The following is a 21,972-nucleotide window of genomic DNA, read 5'->3' on the forward strand; positions in this document are numbered from 1 at the left end:
AAGATGCTGTTATGAGGCATTATGTCACTCTTTAAGATGCTGTTATGAAGCATTATGTCACTCTTTACGATGCTGTTACTAAGCATTATGTCACTCTCCAAGATGCTGTTATGAGGCATTATGTCACTCTTTAAGATGATGTTATGAAGCATTATGTCACTCTTTAAGATGCTGTTACTAAGCATTATATCACTCTTTACGATGCTGTTATGAAGCATTATGTCACTCTTTACGATGCTGTTACTAAGCATTATGCCACTCTAATAATGCTGTTATGATGCATTTTGTCACTCCTATGATGCTGTTATGAAGCATTATGTCACTCTTTACGATGCTGTTACTAAGCATTATGCCACTCTAATAATGCTGTTATGAAGCATTATGTCACTCCTATGATGCTGTTACGAAGCATTATAAGCTGTTTATGTCTTACCTTCTTGTAGAGGCTGCGTAGGTCTCTGTACTGCCACATACTGCTGAGCACCTGAGAGGCTGCCTTCACCACCTTGGCTGAGTGTCTGAGAGAGAGAGAGAGAGAGAGAGAGGAGAGAGAGAGAGAGAGAGAGAGAGAGAGAGAGAGAGAGAGAGAGAGAGAGAGAGAGAGAGAGAGAGAGAGAGAGAGAGAGAGAGAGAGAGAGAGAGAGAGAGAGAGAGAGAGAGAGAGAGAGAGAGAGAGAGAGAGAGAGAGAGAGAGAGAGAGAGAGAGAGAGAGAGAGAGAGAGAGAGAGAGAGAGAGAGAGAGAGAGAGAGAGAGAGACATTTTGATTAGAATTGTGTGAACAGAACTGTGGGGCAAAAAAAAACAGTCAGTCACCAATTGTGCAAGTTCTCCAACTTAAAAAGATGAGAGAGGCCTGTAATTTTCATCATAGGTACACTTAAACTATGACAGACAAAATGAGGGAAAAAACCCAGAAAAATCAAATTATGGTGGAAAATAAGTATTTGGTTACCTACAAACAAGCAGGATTTCTGTCTCCCACAGACCTGTAACTACTTCTTTAAGAGGCTCCTCTGTCCTCCACTCGTTACCTGTATTAATGGCACCTGTTTCAACTTGCTATCAGTATAAAAGACATGTTTCTCTGTGAGCCTATATCTCATTTCAGGCATTATGCTTTAACTGAGAAACAGAGGGACACTCAGACGAGCTAATATTGTCCACATTAAGTCTTCATTTACTTTATTAGTTCTCTACCTCCCCTATTCCCCATATAGGCCACACTATCTTTAAGGTGAACACTGCAGCGATAGAAAATATGTTCAACATCAGGAGTCCCTCTGTCTGGTTCCATTATGGTTTTAAGAGGTGATTGCTGTTTAGAAGAAGCGCAATCTTCCTTATCAGTTATTGAACAGTTACTTTAAAACCAACGACTCCAGCTAATGGCTGCCGCTAGCCAATTTAGAGAAAATGAGAAGAAACAGAGTGGCTTTTTCATTTTGTAAGAGCAGTGGAGAGACTTGAAGAGGGTGGTTATTGTACATTTGTGTTTCATTAGAAATGTATAAATACAGCTCTTGTGAATGGGCAGAAACACAAGGCTACAGAAACCTCAACTTGGCGAGGCGCACGCGCGCACTGATAGGACGCATGGGGATTGAGTAGCTCCATTTTGTACAGACAAAATTGTAGTTACTGTAAATGTAGAAGCCAGACAACAAAGTTGAAATTTAGCCTCTAAAATCGATAGATCAATAAATCCCCAAGCAACTGGGAGAGAGTGAGCGGTCTAGCTGGGAGAGAGTGAGCGGTCTAGCTGGGAGAGAGTGAGCTGTCTAGCTGGGAGAGAGTGATCGGTCTAGCTGGGAGAGAGTGAGCTGTCTAGCTGGGAGAGAGTGATCTGTCTAGCTGGGAGAGAGTGATCTGTCTAGCTGGGAGAGAGTGATCGGTCTAGCTGGGAGAGAGTGAGCTGTCTAGCTGGGAGAGAGTGATCTGTCTAGCTGGGAGAGAGTGATCTGTCTAGCTGGGAGAGAGTGAGCGGTCTAGCTGGGAGAGAGTGAGCTGTCTAGCTGGGAGAGAGTGATCTGTCTAGCTGGGAGAGAGTGAGCGGTCTAGCTGGGAGAGAGTGAGCTGTCTAGCTGGAGGAGAGTGATCTGTCTAGCTGGGAGAGAGTGACCGGTCTAGCTGGGAGAGAGTGAGCTGTCTAGCTGGGAGAGAGTGAGCTGTCTAGCTGGGAGAGAGTGAGCAGTCAGTTATGTACAACAGCGAACCAATCATTTGGTAAACCGACATTGCAACAAGAACCCTACAAGACATGACTTCCCTCAGCAGAAAAGACAAAGAACAACTTGGAGATGCAAACGAGAGCAATGAACAACTAAAGGATATCCACACTCAATGCTCACTAAAACAAACAAACTGCTACAATCTGTTGTTAAAAAAGTAGATTAGCTCGAAAAGAATGTACCATCTATTGTTAACGACATGCACATACAACGAACAAGACAACTAAATTTGTCTTCTGGAAACAAAGTTGCAAACTTTAGAAGATGAATTGGACAAGGACAAATGGGAACTTTCCAGCTACGTGGTCAAACTGATATCAGAGGAACTTGAAGTGGGTATATCACCAGAGGATCTGGAACGGTGCCATAGGATTGGTGTAAAAGAGAAGAACGCTAAACACCTTTACATGGGAATCTTCAAGATGTGGAACTATCAGCCCAAAGTCAACATTCTGAAGGCACAGGGGGGGAAAGGAGATCAACATCCAAGTCCGGTCCAATGGATTCATCCAGGACCTTTCTGATAGGCTGAGAAAAAAACCTCAAGCAATATATTACAATCAGAAAGTCACTGAATTAAAGAGGTATGAAATCTCAACTCTGCCTCCCGGCAGTGGTGTGGGTATGGAAGTGAAAACAAAGGATGTAATTCACAAGCGCCAAGCTACAAGAAACCTTCCCAGAAACCTTCCAAGTTGAAGGAGGGGAGCCCCCTGCTATGAGAAGAGGTCGATGTAGGAAATAACGATGAGCGCTCTATTCTATATATAGTGATACCTGAGACCAGCTTACCGTAAATTGAGACAACATCCTTTCCCCCACCCCCAAATTCAGTCTATACTCTACTTTCCCCAAATAACTGTTGTTCAAGTAAGGATAGAAGTAGCCAATGCCAATAGACTACATGGACACTGACAATACAAATCAAAGGGGGAAATATTGCATGTATGCCAATAACTGTTCTATGGGTGTGTGTGTGTGTGGGAATGTAGGTGCGTGTGGGTGGGAATGTAGGTGTGTGTGTGTGTGTGTGTGTGTGTGTGTGTGTGTGTGTGTGTGTGTGTGTGTGTGTGTGTGTGTGTGGGAATGTAGGTGTGTGTGTGTGTGTGTGTGTGTGTGTGTGTGTGTGTGTGTGTGTGTGTGTGTGTGTGGGAATGTAGGTGTGTGTGTGTGTGTGTGTGTGTGTGTGTGTGTGTGTGTGTGTGTGTGTGTGTGTGTGCGGGAATGTAGGTGTGTGTGGGAATGTGGGAATGTAGGTGCGTGTGTGTGTGTGTGTGCGTGTGTGTGTGTGTGTGTGTGTGTGTGTGTGTGTGTGTGTGTGTGTAGGTATGTGTGTGTTTGTGTCTATGAATGGGCGTGTGTGGGAAGAGTGAGGGATGGTGAATATGAATGTGTGTAGGAGGGTGAGAGAGAATGGGCGTGTGGATGCATAGAGCATATGTTGAGCGGGGACAGAGAATGGATGAGTAAGTCGATGGATGGATGTAAGTAAGTGTGTCTGAGAGGTAGGGAGGGTGAGGTAGGGAGGGTTGGGACATGCTTGGCTTGGGTGGAGAAGGGTGGGCAAGGAGAGAGACAGTCACCCGACCTCAATCAAATTGAGATGGTTTGGGATGAGTTGGACCGCACAGTGAAGGAAAAGCAGCCTACAAGTGCTCAGCATATGTGGGAACTCCTTCAAGACTGTTGGAAAAGCATTCCTCATGAAGCTGCTTGAGAGAATGCGAAGAGTGTGCAAAGCTGTCATCAAGGCAAATGGTGGCTACCTTGAAGAATCTCAAATATAAAATATATTTAGATTTGTTTAACACTTTTTTTGGTTACTACATGATTCCATATGTGTTATTTCACAGTTTTGATGTCTTCACTATTATTCTACAATATAGAAAATAGTAAAAATAAAGAGAAACCCTTGAATGAGTAGGTGTGTTCAAACTTTGGACTGGTGCTGTATGTATTCATACTATGACTTCCATTTCATGGAATGCCCACTGCATTTTATTCTTCAATGATAGACGGAACAGACAAGTTTAACTTGGATTGTATTGTATACAAGTAAAGACCAACAGAATCCAACTTATTACATTGACAGGCTTCATGATGGGAAAAAAAGCATATAGTTCTTGAACACTTAAAGAGATTATCAGCAGATGTGGTTCTCTTGCAAGACTTGAGCAAATTATACATTTAATATTTAAAGAAAGCTGGGTTAGAGAGGCCTATGCTGCCACCTACAGTAGTAACAGCAGAGGTGTAGGCATCCTGATAAATAAGAATACACCCTTTTCCCTTATATCCCAGCACACATACCAAGAAGGCCATTTTCTAATGTTGAATAGTACCTTACATGGGACAATTCAACATTGACTTCATTGTATATTCCACCAGGGGCAAACTTGTAGTCAAATCCAGACTGGAACTATTATCGTAGCAGGAGACCTAAATCATATCCTCGATAAGATTGACAGACGTAGCAATAAAAAAAGGCACATTTAAGGAACCTCCAAAGAGGTTTAAAATGTTAATTCCTACAAATAATATACCGGACACCAGGAGACTATTTCCAACTATTATTTCCAACGACAAAATACTTCTTTTTTTCTCAAAGCAAGAAAAGCAATTCAAGAATTGACTCCGTTTTTATTTATTGTTAACCCACTTTACTGGGTTAATGATCTCAACACTTTACTGGGTTAATGATCTCAACACTTTACTGGGTTAATGATCTCAACACTTTACTGGGTTAATGATCTCAACACTTTACTGGGTTAATGATCTCAACACTTTACTGGGTTAATGATCTCAACACTTTACTGGGTTAATGATCTCAACACTTTACTGGGTTAATGATCTCAACACTTTACTGGGTTAATGATCTCAACACTTTACTGGGTTAATGATCTCAACACTTTACTGGGTTAATGATCTCAACACTTTACTGGGTTAACAATAAAGCCTTGCGTTCCAATGATTACAGATTTTTTTCGCTCTTGGCGGTAGGTGCACTTGATTGAGCAGCCCCGGGGAAAGCAAAGTTTTCCCATTTTGAACCGTTTCATCTGTCTGGAGGAACCGCCTACCCAGCAGGCCCAGAGAGCAAATCAAGTGCACCTATAGGCCTACCACTGGCCAACCAGTAAGCTCAGATCAAATCAAAGTTTATTTGTCCGCCATTTTTAAAAAGACCCGACGGAGCTCATTGCCTTCTTGAATCAGATGGGCATCATGAAGGTCTCATCATTGATTTTGTTGGAAAGGGGAGAAAATGTGCTTTACAATGGTATTGACATTACAGTTGATCTGGAAGTACTACATTTTTTGGGGTGCTAAAATAAGATCAATTGTATGGACCAGCACAATGTACAAAAGTGAATTAGTTTACGTTACAGGTTAACCTCAAATAAGGCATACTTTTTAATGGCAAATAAACCTGGTAAACATCTCACAGCTTTCACAAAAACTAATACACACGAAACCAGTGATAATTTTAAAAGATAAACTTGATAGTTTCAATTCAATTGATTGGACATGACTTGGAAAGGCACACACAGGTCCCACAGTTGTCAGAGCAAAATCCAAGCCATGAGGTCAAAGGAATTCTCTGAAGAGCTCAGAGACAGGATTGTGTTGAGGCACAGATCTGGGGAAGGGTACCAAAACATTTCTGCAGCATTCAAGGTCCCCATGCACACAGTGGCCTCCATCATTGTTAAATGTAAGAAGTTTGGAACCACCAAGACTCTTCCTAGAGCTGGCCGCCCGGCCAAACTGAGCAATCTGGGGAGAAGCGCCTTGGTCAGGGGGATGAGTAAGAACCCGATGGTCAATCTGACAGAGCTCCAGAGTTCCTCTGTGGAGATGGGAGAACCTTCCAGATGGACAACCATCTCCGCAGCACCCCACCAATTAGGCATTTATGGTAGAGTGGCCAGACAGAAGGCACATGACAGCCAGCTTGGAGTTTGTCAAATGGCACCTAAAGGAGTCTCAGACCACAAGAAACAAGATTCTCAAGTCTGATGAAAGCAAGATTGAACTGTTTGGCCTGAATTCCAAGTCTCAAGACGGGAGGAAACCAGGAACTGCTCATCACCTGGCCAATACCATTCCTACCAGCCAGAGCCCGGACTTGAACCCAATCTAACATCTCTGGAGAGACCTGAAAATAGCTGTGCAGCGACACCCCCCATCCAACCTGACAGAGCTTGAGAGGATCTGCAGAAAATAATGGGAGAAACTCCCCAAATACAGGTGTGCCAAGCTTGTAGCATCATACCCAAGAAGACTCGAGGCTCTAATCACTGCCAAAGGTGCTTCAACAAAGGCTTAAATATTTTTCTTTACCTTTATTTAACTAGGCTTAAGACCAAATTCTTATTTACAATGACGGTCTACACCAGCCAAATCCAGACAATGCTGGGCCAATTGTGCACTGCTCCATGGAATCGAACCAGGGTGTCTATAGTGACGCCTCAAAAACTGAGATGCAATGCCTTTGACCTCTGCACCACTTGGAAGACCAAGTATTGAGTACTGAATAAAAGGTCTGTACTGAGAAAAAGTTCTGAGTAAAAAGTCTGAATACTTATATAAACGTGATATTTCAGTTGTTTTTCTAAACACCTTTTTTGTACGTCATTATGGGGTATTGTGATGTCATTATGGGGTATTGTGATGTCATTATGGGGTATTGGGATGTCATTATAGGGTATTGTGATGTCATTATGGGGTATTGTGATGTCAATATGGGGTATTGTGATGTCATTATGGGGTATTGTGTGTAGATTGATTAGGAAAAATATATATTTATTCCATTTTAGAATAAGGCTGTAACGTAACAAAATGTGGAAAAAGTCAAGGGGTCTAAATACTTTCAGAAGGCACTGTATAACGATAACATTAAATATGAAACAAATCCAATCAAATGGAACAATCTTCCCATAAATCTTCCCGGTAGAATAAACCTCTTCAGAATGGCACGGCTCCCAAAGTTGTACATTTATTTTCGGTAATACCAATTACACCACCGAACACATTCATTACAAAAGTATTCTCTTTCATAACAGACTTTATATGGGCAAATAAAACGTATAGTATAAAAAGGAAGGTTGAGAGCTTCAAGTTCCTTGGTGTCCACATCACCAATGAACTGTCATGGTCCATGTACACCAAGACGGTCATGAAGAGGGCACGACAACACCTATTCCCCCTCAGGAGACTGAAATGATTTAGCATGGGTCCTCAGATCCTCAAAAAGTTATACAGCTGCACCATCGAGAGCATCCTGACTGGTTGCATCACCGCCTGGTATGGTAACTGCTAGGCCTTCGACCGCAAGGCACTACAGAGGGTAGTGGGACGGCCCAGTACATTACTGGGCCAAGATTCCTGGCACTCAGGACCTCTATACCAGGCGGTGTCAGAGGAAGGTCCTAAAAATTGCCAAAGACTCCAGTCACCCTAGTCATAGAGTGTTCTCTCTGCTACCGCACGGCAAGCGCTACCCGGAGCGCCAAGTCTAGATCCAAAAGGCTTCTTAACAGCTTCTACTCCCAAGAAATACGACTCCTGAACAGCTAACCAAATGGCTACCTGGACTATTTGCATTGACACAAATTACACACCTGCTAAAATCGGTTACCTATTGAACATACTTCCGTAAGAAAGGAGGAGTGAATAGAAATGTATTTTGACTTGTTGAAACAAAGTTTAGAGGTACATTTTCGGATTCCTTTCTCTTCAAGTTGAATGAGTGGATTACTCAAATCGATGGGATATAAAGAAGGATTTTATCTAACAAAACGACACTACATGTTATAGCTGGGACCCTTTGGATGACATATCCAAGAAAGATTTTCAAAACGTTAGTGAATATTTAATCGTTATATGTGAATGTATGAAACCTGTGCCGGTGGAAAAATATATTGATGTGGGGCGCCGTCCTCAAACAATCACATGGCATGTTTTCGCTGTAATAGCTACTGTAAATCAGACAGTGCAGTTAGATTAACAAGAATTTAAGCTTTTAGCCGATATAAGATACTTATATGAACCTAAATGTTAAAATCCATAATATTTCAAATTATTTATTTGAATTGTGAGCCCTCCAGTTTCACCGGAAGTTGTCCCGCTAGCAGAACACCGATCCTGAAGAAGTTTTAAGTGTAAAACTAACACTGATTCAATAATCCATACCTTTTGGGATTGATATAAGGTCCAAAAGTTATGAGCGGAGTTTGAAAGTTGGCTGTCAGAAGTATTACAATGTAAACATACTTTTAACACGTCTGTCTGCATATTTCAAGACATGGAATATGAGGGTGTAGTGAGATATTCAATGGGTTGGGAACCTTTCTACTCAATCATCCTGAAAAAAACGTATTCTTAAAAATGGAATATCAACCATCGTTAACAAAATGGAAAGTTCAAAGTGCTTTATTATCTAAAGGTGGAAAGGTCTTTATTATCTAAAGGTGGAAAGGTCTTTATTATCTAAAGGTGGAAAGGTCTTTATTATCTAAAGGTGGAAAGGTCTTTATTATCTGAAGGTGGAAAGGTCTTTATTATCTAAAGGTGGAAAGGTCTTTATTATCTAAAGGTGGAAAGGTCTTTATTATCTAAAGGTGGAAAGGTCTTTATTATCTGAAGGTGGAAAGGTCTTTATTATCTAAAGGTGGAAAGGTCTTTATTATCTAAAGGTGGAAAGGTCTTTATTATCTAAAGGTGTAAAGGTCTTTATTATCTAAAGGTGGAAAGGTCTTTATTATCTAAAGGTGGAAAGGTCTTTATTATCTAAAGGTGGAAAGGTCTTTATTATCTAAAGGTGGAAAGTGCTTTATTATCTAAAGGTGTAAAGGTCTTTATTATCTAAAGGTGGAAAGGTCTTTATTATCTAAAGGTGGAAAGGTCTTTATTATCTAAAGGTGGAAAGTGCTTTATTATCTAAAGGTGGAAAGTGCTTTATTATCTAAAGGTGGAAAGTGTGACAGAGAGAAACAGAATTGTGTAGTTTGAGGCTATGTGGCAGAGTGTGATACGGTCGCTGGAGATGGGGGTGTGAGCAGGTGGGTCTGGAGATAGGGGTGTGAGCAGGTGGGTCTGGAGATGGAGGTGTGAGCAGGTGGGTCTGGAGATGGGGGTGTGAGCAGGTGGGTCTGGAGATGGGGGTGTGAGCAGGTGGGTCTGGAGATGGAGGTGTGAGCAGGTGGGTCTGGAGATGGGGGTGTGAGCAGGTGGGTCTGGAGATGGGGGTGTGAGAAGGTGGGTCTGGAGATGGGGGTGTGAGCAGGTGGGTCTGGAGATGGGGATGTGAGCAGGTGGGTCTGGAGATGGGGGTGTGAGCAGGTGGGTCTGGAGATGGGGGTGTGAGCAGGTGGGTCTGGAGATGGGGGTCTGAGCAGGTGGGTCTGGAGATGGGGGTGTGAGCAGGTGGGTCTGGAGATGGGGGTGTGAGCAGGTGGGTCTGGAGATGGGGGTGTGAGCTGGTGGGTCTGGAGATGGGGGTGTGAGCAGGTGGGTCTGGAGATGGGGGTGTGAGCAGGTGGGTCTGGAGATGGGGGTGTGAGCAGGTGGGTCTGGAGATGGGGTGTGAGCAGGTGGGTCCGGGCAGGAGTGATGTTGTGGATGTTTGTGTTCGTCTGTATGCTGTCATTTGTATGTGTATTTTTTGTAAAACACTGGATGCACATTGTTATACTGAATAAACAGGTCATGAATAGAAGTGTGATGCCTAAAGTAATCATTGCTTGTATAGGTCAAAGCATGGCTAATGTCACGTTCTGACCTTAGTTCCTGTTTTATGTCTCTGTTTTGGTTTGGTCAGGGTGTGAGTTGGGGTGGGCATTCTATGTTTTTGTTCTATGTTTTATATTTCTGTGTTTGGCCAGGTATGGTTCCCAATCAGAGGCAGCTGTCTATCGTTGTCTCTGATTGAGAACCACCTTGGTCTTCTCCTTCTCCCGACAACAGACGTTACAGCTAAACTGAACATAAAACTAGAATTGTATTTTTATTCTATGCCAATCATGTCCTGCTGGGGGATGGACACAGTTCCTAACCACAGCAGATTAATGAGGGACTATTGGGTGGAATGAAAACATGCCTGAGTCTGTATCAACGTCTACACAGAGCAATATCACTCACCGTTACATTAAACTAACATTCTGCCCAGAACAGACTGCAGTGAACTCCATAGTTATACATCAACACACAAACCCTACGCAATGATCTTCCTGACCATGGTTTGGTGTCATAGAAACCGTGACCTTCTGGTTGCCAAGGCTGTTTAGACCTGCTCGGTCTCCCATAGCGACAGGGGTTATATTCTGGTAGAGTCAGTGCTAGGCTCTGTCAGTACGCTCCACTGAGCTCATAGATTCACAGTCATGAAATACTGTTTTCACCATGTAACTAACTTCCTGTTTCTAGTCACTGGGGAAAAAGCTTGAGGAGTTAGGCCCCAAACCACAGTCATCCTCGGATCATCCTGCAATGCGTGTGTGTGTAGTTTCCTTACTTGTCTCCTTTGCTACGAGCGATGCCGATGAGCTTCTCTATCCCACCGGCGTCTCTCAGTGCTTTGGCGTTCTCCATGTTCTTAGTGATGACCTCATGCAGAGCGCAGCAGATAGCCGTTACCGTATCGTCTGACATGGTCTTACTGGGTGCTAGTGGACCCGCGGAACCGCAGTTAGTCCCACCGCTGCCCCCAGTACTGCTATTGCTGCTGCCCGGTAACCGGTGGACAAGGTCACGCATGGCGTATTTACCTGTGAGGGGAGGTATGGCTTGGGTTAGAATTCTGAATGTGTGTGTGATGTGTTTTTTAAATTTAAAGACAATCCTCATTGATTCAAAAAACATCAATCTCCTTGTTCCCCTCCTCATCTCCTGTCTTTGATGGAAATACAGCCCCATTCACCAGTATCATCCTCTAACAATCAAACCTTACAAAGCAGTACCACACTTCCTCACTGATTGTTTCAGAAATGTTCTGGCACTGCATTCAAGGGCAAAAATCTTTCTAAATCCTCAAGCCTGTCTGTCCTCAGTCTCTCTCAGCGTGGCCTCACTGTCCTCAGTCGGTCTGTCCTCAGTCTCTCTCAGCGTGGTCTGTCTGTCCTCAGTCTCTCTCAGCGTGGCCTCTCTGTCCTCACTCTCTCTCAGCGTGGTCTGTCTGTCCTCAGTCTCTCTCAGCGTGGCCTCACTGTCCTCAGTCGGTCTGTCCTCAGTCTCTCTCAGCGTGGTCTGTCTGTCCTCAGTCTCTCTCAGCGTGGCCTCTCTGTCCTAACTCTCTCTCAGCGTTGTCTGTTTGTCCTCAGTCTCTCTCAGCATGGTTTGTCTGTCCCCAGTCTGTCTGTCCTCAGTCTCTCTCAGCGTGGTCTGTCTGTCCTCAGTCTCTCTCAGCATGGTCTGTCTGTCCTCAGTCTCTCTCAGGGTGGTCTGTCTGTCCTCAGTCTCTCTCAGCGTGGTCTGTTCGTCCTCAGTCTCTCTCAGCGTGGTCTGTCTGTCCTCAGTCTCTCTCAGCGTGGTCTGTCTGTCCTCAGTCTCTCTCAGCGTGGTCTGTCTGTCCTCAGTCTCTCTCAGCGTGGCCTCTCTGTCCTCACTCTCTCTCAGCGTGGCCTCTCTGTCCTCACTCTCTCTCAGCGTTGTCTGTCTGTCCTCAGTCTCTCTCAGCGTGGTCTGTTCGTCCTCAGTCTCTCTCAGCATGGTTTGTCTGTCCCCAGTCTGTCTGTCCTCAGTCTCTCTCAGCGTGGTCTGTCTGTCCTCAGTCTCTCTCAGCATGGTCTGTCTGTCCCCAGTCTCTCTCAGCGTGGCCTCTCTGTCCTCACTCTCTCTCAGCGTTGTCTGTCTGTCCTCAGTCTGTCTCAGCGTGGCCTCTCTGTCCTCACTCTCTCTCAGCGTTGTCTGTCTGTCCTCAGTCTGTCTCAGCGTGGCCTGTCTGTCCTCAGTCTCTCTCAGCGTGTCCTGTCTGTCCTCAGTCTCTCTCAGCGTTGTCTGTCTGTCCTCAGTCTCTCTCAGCGTTGTCTGTCTATCCTCAGTCTTTCTCAGCGTGGCCTGTCTGTCCTCAGTCTTTCTCAGCGTGGCCTGTCTGTCCTCAGTCTCTCTCAGCATTGTCTGTCTGTCCTCAGTCTCTCTCAGCGTGGCCTGTCTGTCCTCAGTCTTTCTCAGCATGGCCTCTCTGTCCCCAGTCTCTCTCAGCATGGCCTGTCTGTCCCCAGTCTCTCTCAGCGTGGCCTGTCTGTCCCCAGTCTCTCTCAGCGTGGCCTGTCTGTTCCCAGTCTCTCTCAGCGTGGTCTGTCTGTCCTCAGTCTGTCTGTGGAGCAGCTCTGTGCTGAAGTCAATACACTCTGACTCATCTGGTATTTGGAAGAAAAGATTGACGTGGACGAGAGGAAATTAAGGGAAGAATCTGACATTAACAGAAAAGAGAGTAGTCAGAATGAGAGGAAAACCTGTGTAAAAGCCGGATAGAGGGAAGGATGGAAGGAGGGAACAATAAGTCTTCCCTACACATTAGCCTACACCCTCTTTGGGAGTCTTTCATGCTCAATTGGCAACACGTTATTATTTCACAAAATGTCAACATTGACACAGATCTAGGAGGCGGACATCTTTGACTGATGATGACTGAATGATTAACATGACACACTGGTGAAGAGCTGCTCTTTCAGATTGAATCCTTTTCGCTATTGAAATGTCATTTGTCCATGTGAGTCGATGGTTACCTACACAGGAAAATGGAAGTCAATAGGTTCATTGAAGAAGGAGCAATTAAGACAGCTGTCAATGTCTCACTGGTGGACTAGAACCCAGAGAATGTACCTTATCTCTCAGCAGGACAGGACTAGAACCCAGAGCATGTACCTTATCTCTCAGGAGGACAGGATGGACAGTGGGACAGAGGTACAGGAGAACAGGAGGGACAGAGGGACAGGAGGGACAGTGGGACAGGAGATACAGTGGGACAGGAGGGACAGGAGGGACAGTGGGACAGGAGGGACAGGAGAGACAGGAGGCACAGGAGGGGTAGGAGAGACAGGAGGGACAGGAGAGACAGGAGGGACAGGAGGGACGGTGGAACAGGAGGGACAGGAGGGACAGGAGGACAGAGGGACAGGAGAACAGGAGGGACAGAGGGACAGGAGGGACAGTGGGACAGGAGATACAGTGGGACAGGAGGGACAGGAGGGACAGTGGGACAGGAGGGACAGGAGAGACAGGAGGCACAGGAGGGGTAGGAGAGACAGGAGGGACAGGAGAGACAGGAGGGACAGGAGGGACAGGAGGGACAGGAAGGACAAGAGGGACAGTGGGACAGGAGGCACAGGAGAGACAGGAGGCACAGGAGGGACAGGAGGGACAGGAAGGACAGGAGAGACAGTGGGACAGTATGACAGGAGGGACAGTGGGACAGGAGAGACAGTGGGACAGTGGGACAGTGGGACAGGAGGGACAGGAGGGACAGGAAGGATAGTGGGACAGGAGGGACAGTGGGACAGGAGGTACAGGAGGAATAGTGGGACAGGAAGGACAGGAGGGACAGTGGGACAGGAGGGACAGTGGGACAGGAGGGACAGGACGGACAGGAGGGACAGGGGGACAGGAGTGACAGTGGGACAGGAGGGACAGTGGGACAGGAGGTACAGTAGGGACAGGAGGGACAGTAGGACAGGAGAACAGGAGTGACAGGAGGGACAGGAAGGACAGTGGGGCAGGAGGGACAGTGGGACAGGAGGGACAGGAGTACAGGAGGGACAGGAGAACAGGAGGGACAGGAGGGACAGGAGAACAGGAGGGACAGGAGGGACAGGAGTACAGGAGGGACAGGAGAACAGGAGGGACAGGAGGGACAGGAGAACAGGAGGGACAGGACAACAGGAGGGACAGGAGGGACAGGAGAACAGGAGGGACAGGAGGGACAGGAGTACAGGAGGGACAGGAGGGACAGGAGAACAGGAGGGACAGGAGTACAGGAGGGATAGCAGGGACAGGAGGGACAGGAGTACAGGAGGGACAGCAGGGACAGTAGGGACAGGAGTACAGGAGGGACAGGAGGGACAGGAGAAAAGGAGGGACAGGAGGGGCAGAGGGACAGGAGGGACAAGAGGGACAGTGGGACAGGAGGCACAGGAGAGGTAGGAGAGACAGGAGGGACAGGAGAGACAGGAGGGACAGGAGAACAGGAGGGACAGGAGAACAGGAGTGACAGGAGAACTGGAGGGACAGGAGAACAGGAGGGACAGGAGAACAGGAGGGACATGAGGGACAGGAGGGACAGGAGAACAGGAGGGACAGGAGAACAGGAGGGACAGAGGGACAGGAGGGACAGGAGGGACAGTGGGACAGGAGGGACAGGAGGGGGCAGGAGGGGCAGGAGGGGCAGGAGGGACAGGAGAACATGAGCGACAGGAGGGACAGGAGGGACAGGAGTACAGGAGGGACAGGAGGGACAGGAGAACAGGAGGGACAGGAGGGACAGGAGAACAGGAGGGACAGGAGAACAGGCGGGACAGGAGGGACAGGAGAACAGAAGGGACAGGAGGGACAGGAGAACAGGAGGGACATGAGTACAGGAGGGATAGCAGGGACAGGAGGGACAGGAGTACAGGAGGGACAGCAGGGACAGGAGGGACATGAGTACAGGAGGGACAGGAGAAAAGGAGGGACAGGAGGGGCAGAGGGACAGGAGGGAAAGGAGGGACAGGAGAACAGAAGGGACAGGAGAACAGGAGGGACAGGAGAGACAGGAGGGACAGGAGAACAGGAGGGACAGGAGGACAGGAGGGACAGGAGAACAGGAGGGACAGGAGAACAGGAGTTACAGGAGAACAGGAGGGACAGGAGGGACAGGAAAACAGGAGGGACAGAGGGACAGGAGAACAGGAGGGACAGGAGAACAGGAGGGACAGAGGGACAGGAGGGACAGGATGGACAGTGGGACAGAGGTACAGGAGGGACAGGAGGGGGCAGGAGGGGCAGGAGGGACAGGAGGGACAGGAGGGACGGTGGAACAGGAGGGACAGGAGGGACAGGAGGACAGAGGGACAGGAGAACAGGAGGGACAGAGGGACAGGAGGGACAGTGGGACAGGAGATACAGTGGGACAGGAGGGACAGGAGGGACAGGAGAACAGGAGGGACAAGAGAACAGGAGGGACAGGAGACCAGGAGGGACAGAGGGACAGTGGGACAGAGGGACAGGAGGGACAGGAGGGGGCAGGAGGGGCAGGAGGGAAATAGGGACAGGAGGGACAGGAGAACAGGAGGGACAGGAGGGACAGGAGAACAGGAGGGACAGGAGGGACAGGAGAACAGGAGGGACAGGAGGGACAGGAGAACAGGAGGGACAGGAGGAACAGGAGTACAGGAGGGCCAGGAGGGACAGGAGAACAGGAGGGACAGGAGGGACAGGAGAACAGGAGGGACATGAGTACAGGAGGGATAGCAGGGACAGGAGTACAGGAGGGACAGCAGGGACAGGAGGGACATGAGTACAGGAGGGACAGGAGGGACAGGAGGGACAGGAGAAAAGGAGGGACAGGAGGGGCAGAGGGACAGGAGGGACAGAGGGACAGGAGAACAGAAGGGACAGGAGAACAGGAGGGACAGGAGAGACAGGAGGGACAGGAGAACAGGAGGGACAGGAGAACAGGAGGGACAGGAGAACAGGAGGGACAGGAGAACAGGAGGTACAGGAGAACAGGAGGGACAGGAGGGACAGGAGGGACAGGAGGGACTGGAAAACAGGAGGGACAGAGGGACAGGAGAACAGGAGGGACAGGAGAACAGGAGGGACAGAGGGACAGGAGGGACAGGATGGACAGTGGGACAGAGGTACAGGAGGGACAGGAGGGGGCAGGAGGGGCAGGAGGGACAGTGGGACAGGAGGGACAGGAGGGACAGGAGAACAGGAGGGACAGGAGGGACAGGAGAACAGGAGGGACAGGAGGGACAGGAGAACAGGAGGGACAGGAGGGACAGAGGGACAGGAGAACAGGAGGGACAGAGGGACAGGAGGGACAGTGGGACAGGAGGGACAGGAGGGACAGGAGAACAGGAGGGACAAGAGAACAGGAGGGACAGGAGACCAGGAGGGACAATGGGACAGAGGGACAGGAGGGACAGGAGGGGGCAGGAGGGAAAGAGGGACAGGAGGGACAGGAGACCAGGAGGGACAGGAGAACAGGAGGGACAGGAGGGACAGGGGAACAGGAGAACAGGAGGGACAGAGGGACAGGAGGGACAGTGGGACAGGAGGGACAGGAGGGACAGGAGAACAGGAGGGACAAGAGAACAGAGGGGACAGGAGACCAGGAGGGACAATGGGACAGAGGGACAGGAGGGACAGGAGGGAAAGAGGGACAGGAGGGACAGGAGACCAGGAGGGACAGGAGAACAGGAGGGACAGGAGGGACAGGGGAACAGGAGGGACAGGAGGGACAGGAGTACAGGAGGGACAGGAGAACAGGAGGGACAGGAGGGACAGGACTACAGGAGGGACAGGAGGGACAGGAGAACAGGAGGGACAGGAGGGACAGGAGAACAGGAGGGACAGGAGTACAGGAGGGATAGCAGGGACAGGAGGGACAGGAGTACAGGAGGGACAGCAGGGACAGTAGGGACAGGAGTACAGGAGGGTCAGGAGGGACAGGAGAAAATGAGGGACAGGAGGGGCAGGAGGGACAAGAGGGACAGAGGGACAGGAGAACAGAAGGGACAGGAGAACAGGAGGGACAGGAGAACAGGAGGGACAGGAGGGACAGGAGAACAGAAGGGACAGGAGAACAGGAGGGACAGGAGAACAGGAGGGACAGGAGAACAGGAGGGACAGGAGGGACAGGAGAACAGAAGGGACAGGAGAACAGGAGGGACAGGAGGGACAGGAGAACAGGAGGGACAGGAGGGACAGGAGAACAGGAGGGACAGGAGGGACAGGAGAACAGAAGGGACAGGAGAACAGGAGGGACAGGAGAACAGGAGGGACAGAGGGACAGGAGGGACAGTGGGACAGTGGGACAGAGGGACAGGAGGGACAGGAGGGATAGTGGGACAGGAGGACAGGAGGGACTTTGGGACAGGATGGACAGTGGGACAGTGGGATGAGAGAGAGAGATACATGTATTACACTGACAGTAAAACGGGCTCCTGTTGGGCAGAGCATTACAAAACAATAAATATCCCTGTGTGTGTGTGTGTGTGTGTGTGTGTTCATGCGTATGACTGCAGGGGTGGCTTTAGATAATCAGGACATGTAACAGTATGATGAAATGAATGCAATCAGAAATGACTTAATTCAACTGCTGCTGCTTCACTCTGCAGACCAAGATTACATCTAACAGCCAGTGTTGAAACCACACCTGGTAATCGCATGCACACACACACACACACACACACACACACACACACACACACACACACACACACACACACACACACACACACACACACACAAATGCCACAGTGGTTAGACTCCTTCTCTAGTCTCTGATTACATCCTGTCTCCTGACTCCAACAGAAGAAAATACTTAATCAAGTCAATAATGAGTGATTTGATTTAAAGTATGGCAATTATACTCAACAATTAGTGTGTGTGTATATGTGTATGTGCTTGTATGTGTGTCTCTGTTTGTATGCGTGTGTGTGTGTCTCTCTGTGTGTGTGTGTGTGTGTGTGTGTGTCTCTCTCTGTGTGTGTGTGTGTGCTTTGATTGTTTACTGACAGAGAATAGAGAGTGTTATTGAAAGGAAATTGACTATAATTGCCCCAGTGGAATGTCTAGGCACTACACATAAACAGTTTCTCTGTTAAGACCTTCACTTTCACCTGAGCAACCATGTATGATCATCAATCATCATTTGAACAAAGGAAGGGAGGGAGGAAGGAGAGAGAGGGAGAGCAGGAGAGCAGGAGAGGGGAGAGGGGGAGAGGGGGAAAAGGGGGAGAGGGGGAGAGGGGGAAAAGGGGAGAATGGGAGAGAGGGATAGAGGGAGAGCAGGAGAGGGGTAGAGGGGGAAAAGGGGAGAGGGGGAGAGGGGGAAAAGGGGAGAATGGGAGAGAGGGATAGAGGGAGACAGGAGAGGGGTAGAGGGGGAAAAGGGGAGAGAGGGGAGAGAGGGGGAAAAGGGAGAATGGGAGAGAGGGATAGAGGGAGAGCAGGAGAGGGGGAGAGGGGGAAAAGGGGAGAGGGGGAGAGGGGGAAAAGGGGTGAGGGGGAGAGGGGGAAAAGGGGAGAGGGGGGATAGAGGGGGAATAGAGGGATAGAGGGAGAGCAGGAGAGGGGGAAAAGGGGAGAGGGGGAGAGAGGGAGAGGGGGATAGAGGAGAGCAGGAGAGGGGGAAAAGGGGGAGAGGGGGAGAGGGGGAGAGAGGGAGAGGGGGATAGAGGGAGAGGCAGGAGAGGGGGAAAGGGAGAGGGGGAGAGGGGTGAGAGGGAGAGGGGATAGAGGGAGAGCAGGAGAGGGGGAAAGGGGAGAGGGGGGGAGAGGGGGGAAAAGGGGAGAGGGGGGAGAGAGGGAGAGAGGGAGAGGGGGAAAAAGGGGAGAGGGGGAGAGGGGGGATAGAGGGAGAGGGCGAAAGGGGAGAGGGGGAGAGGGGGAGAAAAGGGGAGAGGGGGAGAGAGGGAGAGAGGGAGAGGGGGAAAAGGGGAGAGGGGGAGAGCAGAGAGGGGAAAGACTACAAGAAGGAAGAAAGGTCTAAGGCCCATGCCTCTCAGTGCAAGAGGCATTACTATAGTTCATGGTTCAAATCCAGGCTGTATCACATCCAGCCGTCATTGGGCGGCTCACAATTGGCCCAGCGTCGTCCGGGCTTGTCTGGGGTAGGCCATCATTGTAAATAAGAATTTGTTCTTAACTGACTTACCTAGTTAAATAAAATAAAAATATAACGACTAAGAAAGTGCTGTATGCCTTATCAGCCACAGGGGGCACCAAATCACAAGCAATCACGTAACTCAACTCAACATAGGACCCAGCAATAGGGAACCTAATGATATTTAAGTATAGACTCATACAGTTCAGAATGGACCTATTATGAATGATGTCAGTGCCTCGGGTATGCAAATGTCACTCTGTGAAAGATGACCATTGGCCAGCTAAATACACCAGCAGAAATCACCCAACCGTCCAGCAATGAGGGAAATTCTCCTTCTTTAGGAGACACGGACATTGAAAAAACAGAAAAGCCTTCAGACAAAGATTTTAAAAAAGGTTAGAAAATGAAGGTAAATTGGAAAGGGCCACGTTGCTACTCTACCTATTAGAGTTTCAGTGAATGCAGCATTTCACACCTGTAACATCCTGCTCTCTGAGGCTTTGATGTGGCTGGGTGACAGAAGAGAGAAGCACACTCACAAACACATGTACACATGCACGCGCACACATTAAAGACACAGGGGGTTGCATGGAGGACAGATCCACTAGATTACGCATTAAAGACAGGGGGTTGCATGGAGGACAGATCCACTAGATCACACATGAAAGACACAGGGGGTTGCATGGAGGACAGATCCACTAGATCACACATGAAAGACACAGGGGGTTGCATGGAGGACAGATCCACTAGATCACACATTAAAGACACAGGGGGTTGTATGGAGGACAGATCCACTAGATCACACATTAAAGACACAGGGGGTTGTATGGAGGACAGATCCACTAGATCACACATTAAAGACAGGGGGTTGCATAGAGGACAGATCCACTAGATCACACATTAAAGACACAGGGGGTTGTATGGAGGACAGATCCACTAGATCACACATGAAAGACAGGGGGTTGTATGGAGGACAGATCCACTAGATCACACATTAAAGACAGGGGGTTGCATAGAGGACAGATCCACTAGATCACACATTAAAGACACAGGGGGTTGTATAGAGGACAGATCCACTAGATCACACATTAAGACAGGGGGTTGTATGGAGGACAGATCCACTAGATCACACATGAAAGACAGGGGGTTGTATGGAGGACAGATCCACTAGATCACACATTAAAGACAGGGGGTTGTATGGAGGACAGATCCACTAGATCACACATTAAAGACAGGGGGTTGTATGGAGGACAGATCCACTAGATCACACATGAAAGACAGGGGGTTGTATGGAGGACAGATCCACTAGATCACACATGAAAGACACAGGGGGTTGTATAGAGGACAGATCCACTAGATCACACATTAAAGACAGGGGGTTGTATGGAGGACAGATCCACTAGATCACACATTAAAGACATGGGGTTGTATGGAGGACAGATCCCACTAGATCACACATGAAAGACAGGGGGTTGCATGGGAGGACAGATCCACTAGATCACACATGAAAGACAGGGGGTTGTATGGAGGACAGATCCACTAGATCACACATGAAAGACAGGGGGGTTGTATGGAGGACAGATCCACTAGATCACACATGAAAGACAGGGGGTTGTATAGAGGACAGATCCACTAGATCACACATGAAAGACAGGGGGTTGTATAGAGGACAGATCCACTAGATCACACATGTAAGACACAGGGGGCTGTATGGAGGACAGATCCACTAGATCACACATGAAAGACACAGGGGGTTGTATGGAGGACAGATCCACTAGATCACACATTAAAGACAGGGGGTTGTATGGAGGACAGATCCACTAGATCACACATGAAAGACAGGGGGTTGTATTGAGGACAGATCCACTAGATCACACATTAAAGACAGGGGGTTGTATGGAGGACAGATCCACTAGATCACACATGAAAGACACAGGGGGTTGTATAGAGGACAGATCCACTAGATCACACATTAAAGACAGGGGGTTGTATGGAGGACAGATCCACTAGATCACACATGAAAGACAGGGGGTTGTATGGAGGACAGATCCACTAGATCACACATTAAAGACAGGGGGTTGTATGGAGGACAGATCCACTAGATCACACATTAAAGACAGGGGGTTGTATGGAGGACAGATCCACTAGATCACACATGAAAGACAGGGGGTTGTATGGAGGACAGATCCACTAGATCACACATGAAAGACACAGGGGGTTGTATAGAGGACAGATCCACTAGATCACACATTAAAGACAGGGGGTTGCATAGAGGACAGATCCACTAGATCACACATTAAAGACACAGGGGGTTGTATAGAGGACAGATCCACTAGATCACACATTAAAGACAGGGGGTTGTATGGAGGACAGATCCACTAGATCACACATGAAAGACAGGGGGTTGTATGGAGGACAGATCCACTAGATCACACATGAAAGACAGGGGGTTGTATGGAGGACAGATCCACTAGATCACACATGAAAGACAGGGGGTTGTATGGAGGACAGATCCACTGGATCAAAATATGTGTTTTGAAATAATAGTGAATAAAAATGTGTGATTTAAAAAGGAAATTTCTGAGAAGAGACATCTTTTTCCTTTTTTCTGGAATACCCGTCTGGAAAAGTGACGTTGTTGTTAGTGGTCATAGAATGGGGGTCAGCTGCTCAGTAGTAGTACTAACGCCTACCTCTGTCAGAATATACCTGAATAAATGTTAAGAGCTCTAAGTAAACATGGTTGACCAATCTCGTTAATGTGAACCGTCTCTGGCACCTCCTTAAGTACACCTTACAATGATCATTTATATAGTCACCATCCTGTACACAAGACTGTTAACAGCCCTTCCAGCTGATAGAGGAGAGGAAGCAGGCAGGACTGCCAGAAAGGAATGTAGCGGGTAAATCGTATGTGACGTACACTTACA

General features: G+C 48.2%; 1 protein-coding gene across 1 annotated transcript in view; it reads right to left on the reverse strand.

Annotated features, from left to right (window-relative positions):
• The window catches only part of LOC109900120 (catenin delta-2), a 591,443-nt gene that overhangs the window by 48,797 nt on the left and 520,674 nt on the right, over positions 1-21,972 (reverse strand). Inside the window, exons 20-21 of the mRNA XM_031835028.1 lie at positions 10,745-10,997; positions 434-518 (exon numbers count right to left, since the gene is read on the reverse strand). Coding sequence (XP_031690888.1) covers positions 434-518; positions 10,745-10,997 — 338 coding nt within the window. The remainder of the gene's footprint in view (positions 1-433; positions 519-10,744; positions 10,998-21,972) is intronic.

This window comes from Oncorhynchus kisutch, linkage group LG11 (genome assembly GCF_002021735.2).
Source record: "Oncorhynchus kisutch isolate 150728-3 linkage group LG11, Okis_V2, whole genome shotgun sequence".
NCBI lineage: Eukaryota > Metazoa > Chordata > Actinopteri > Salmoniformes > Salmonidae > Oncorhynchus > Oncorhynchus kisutch.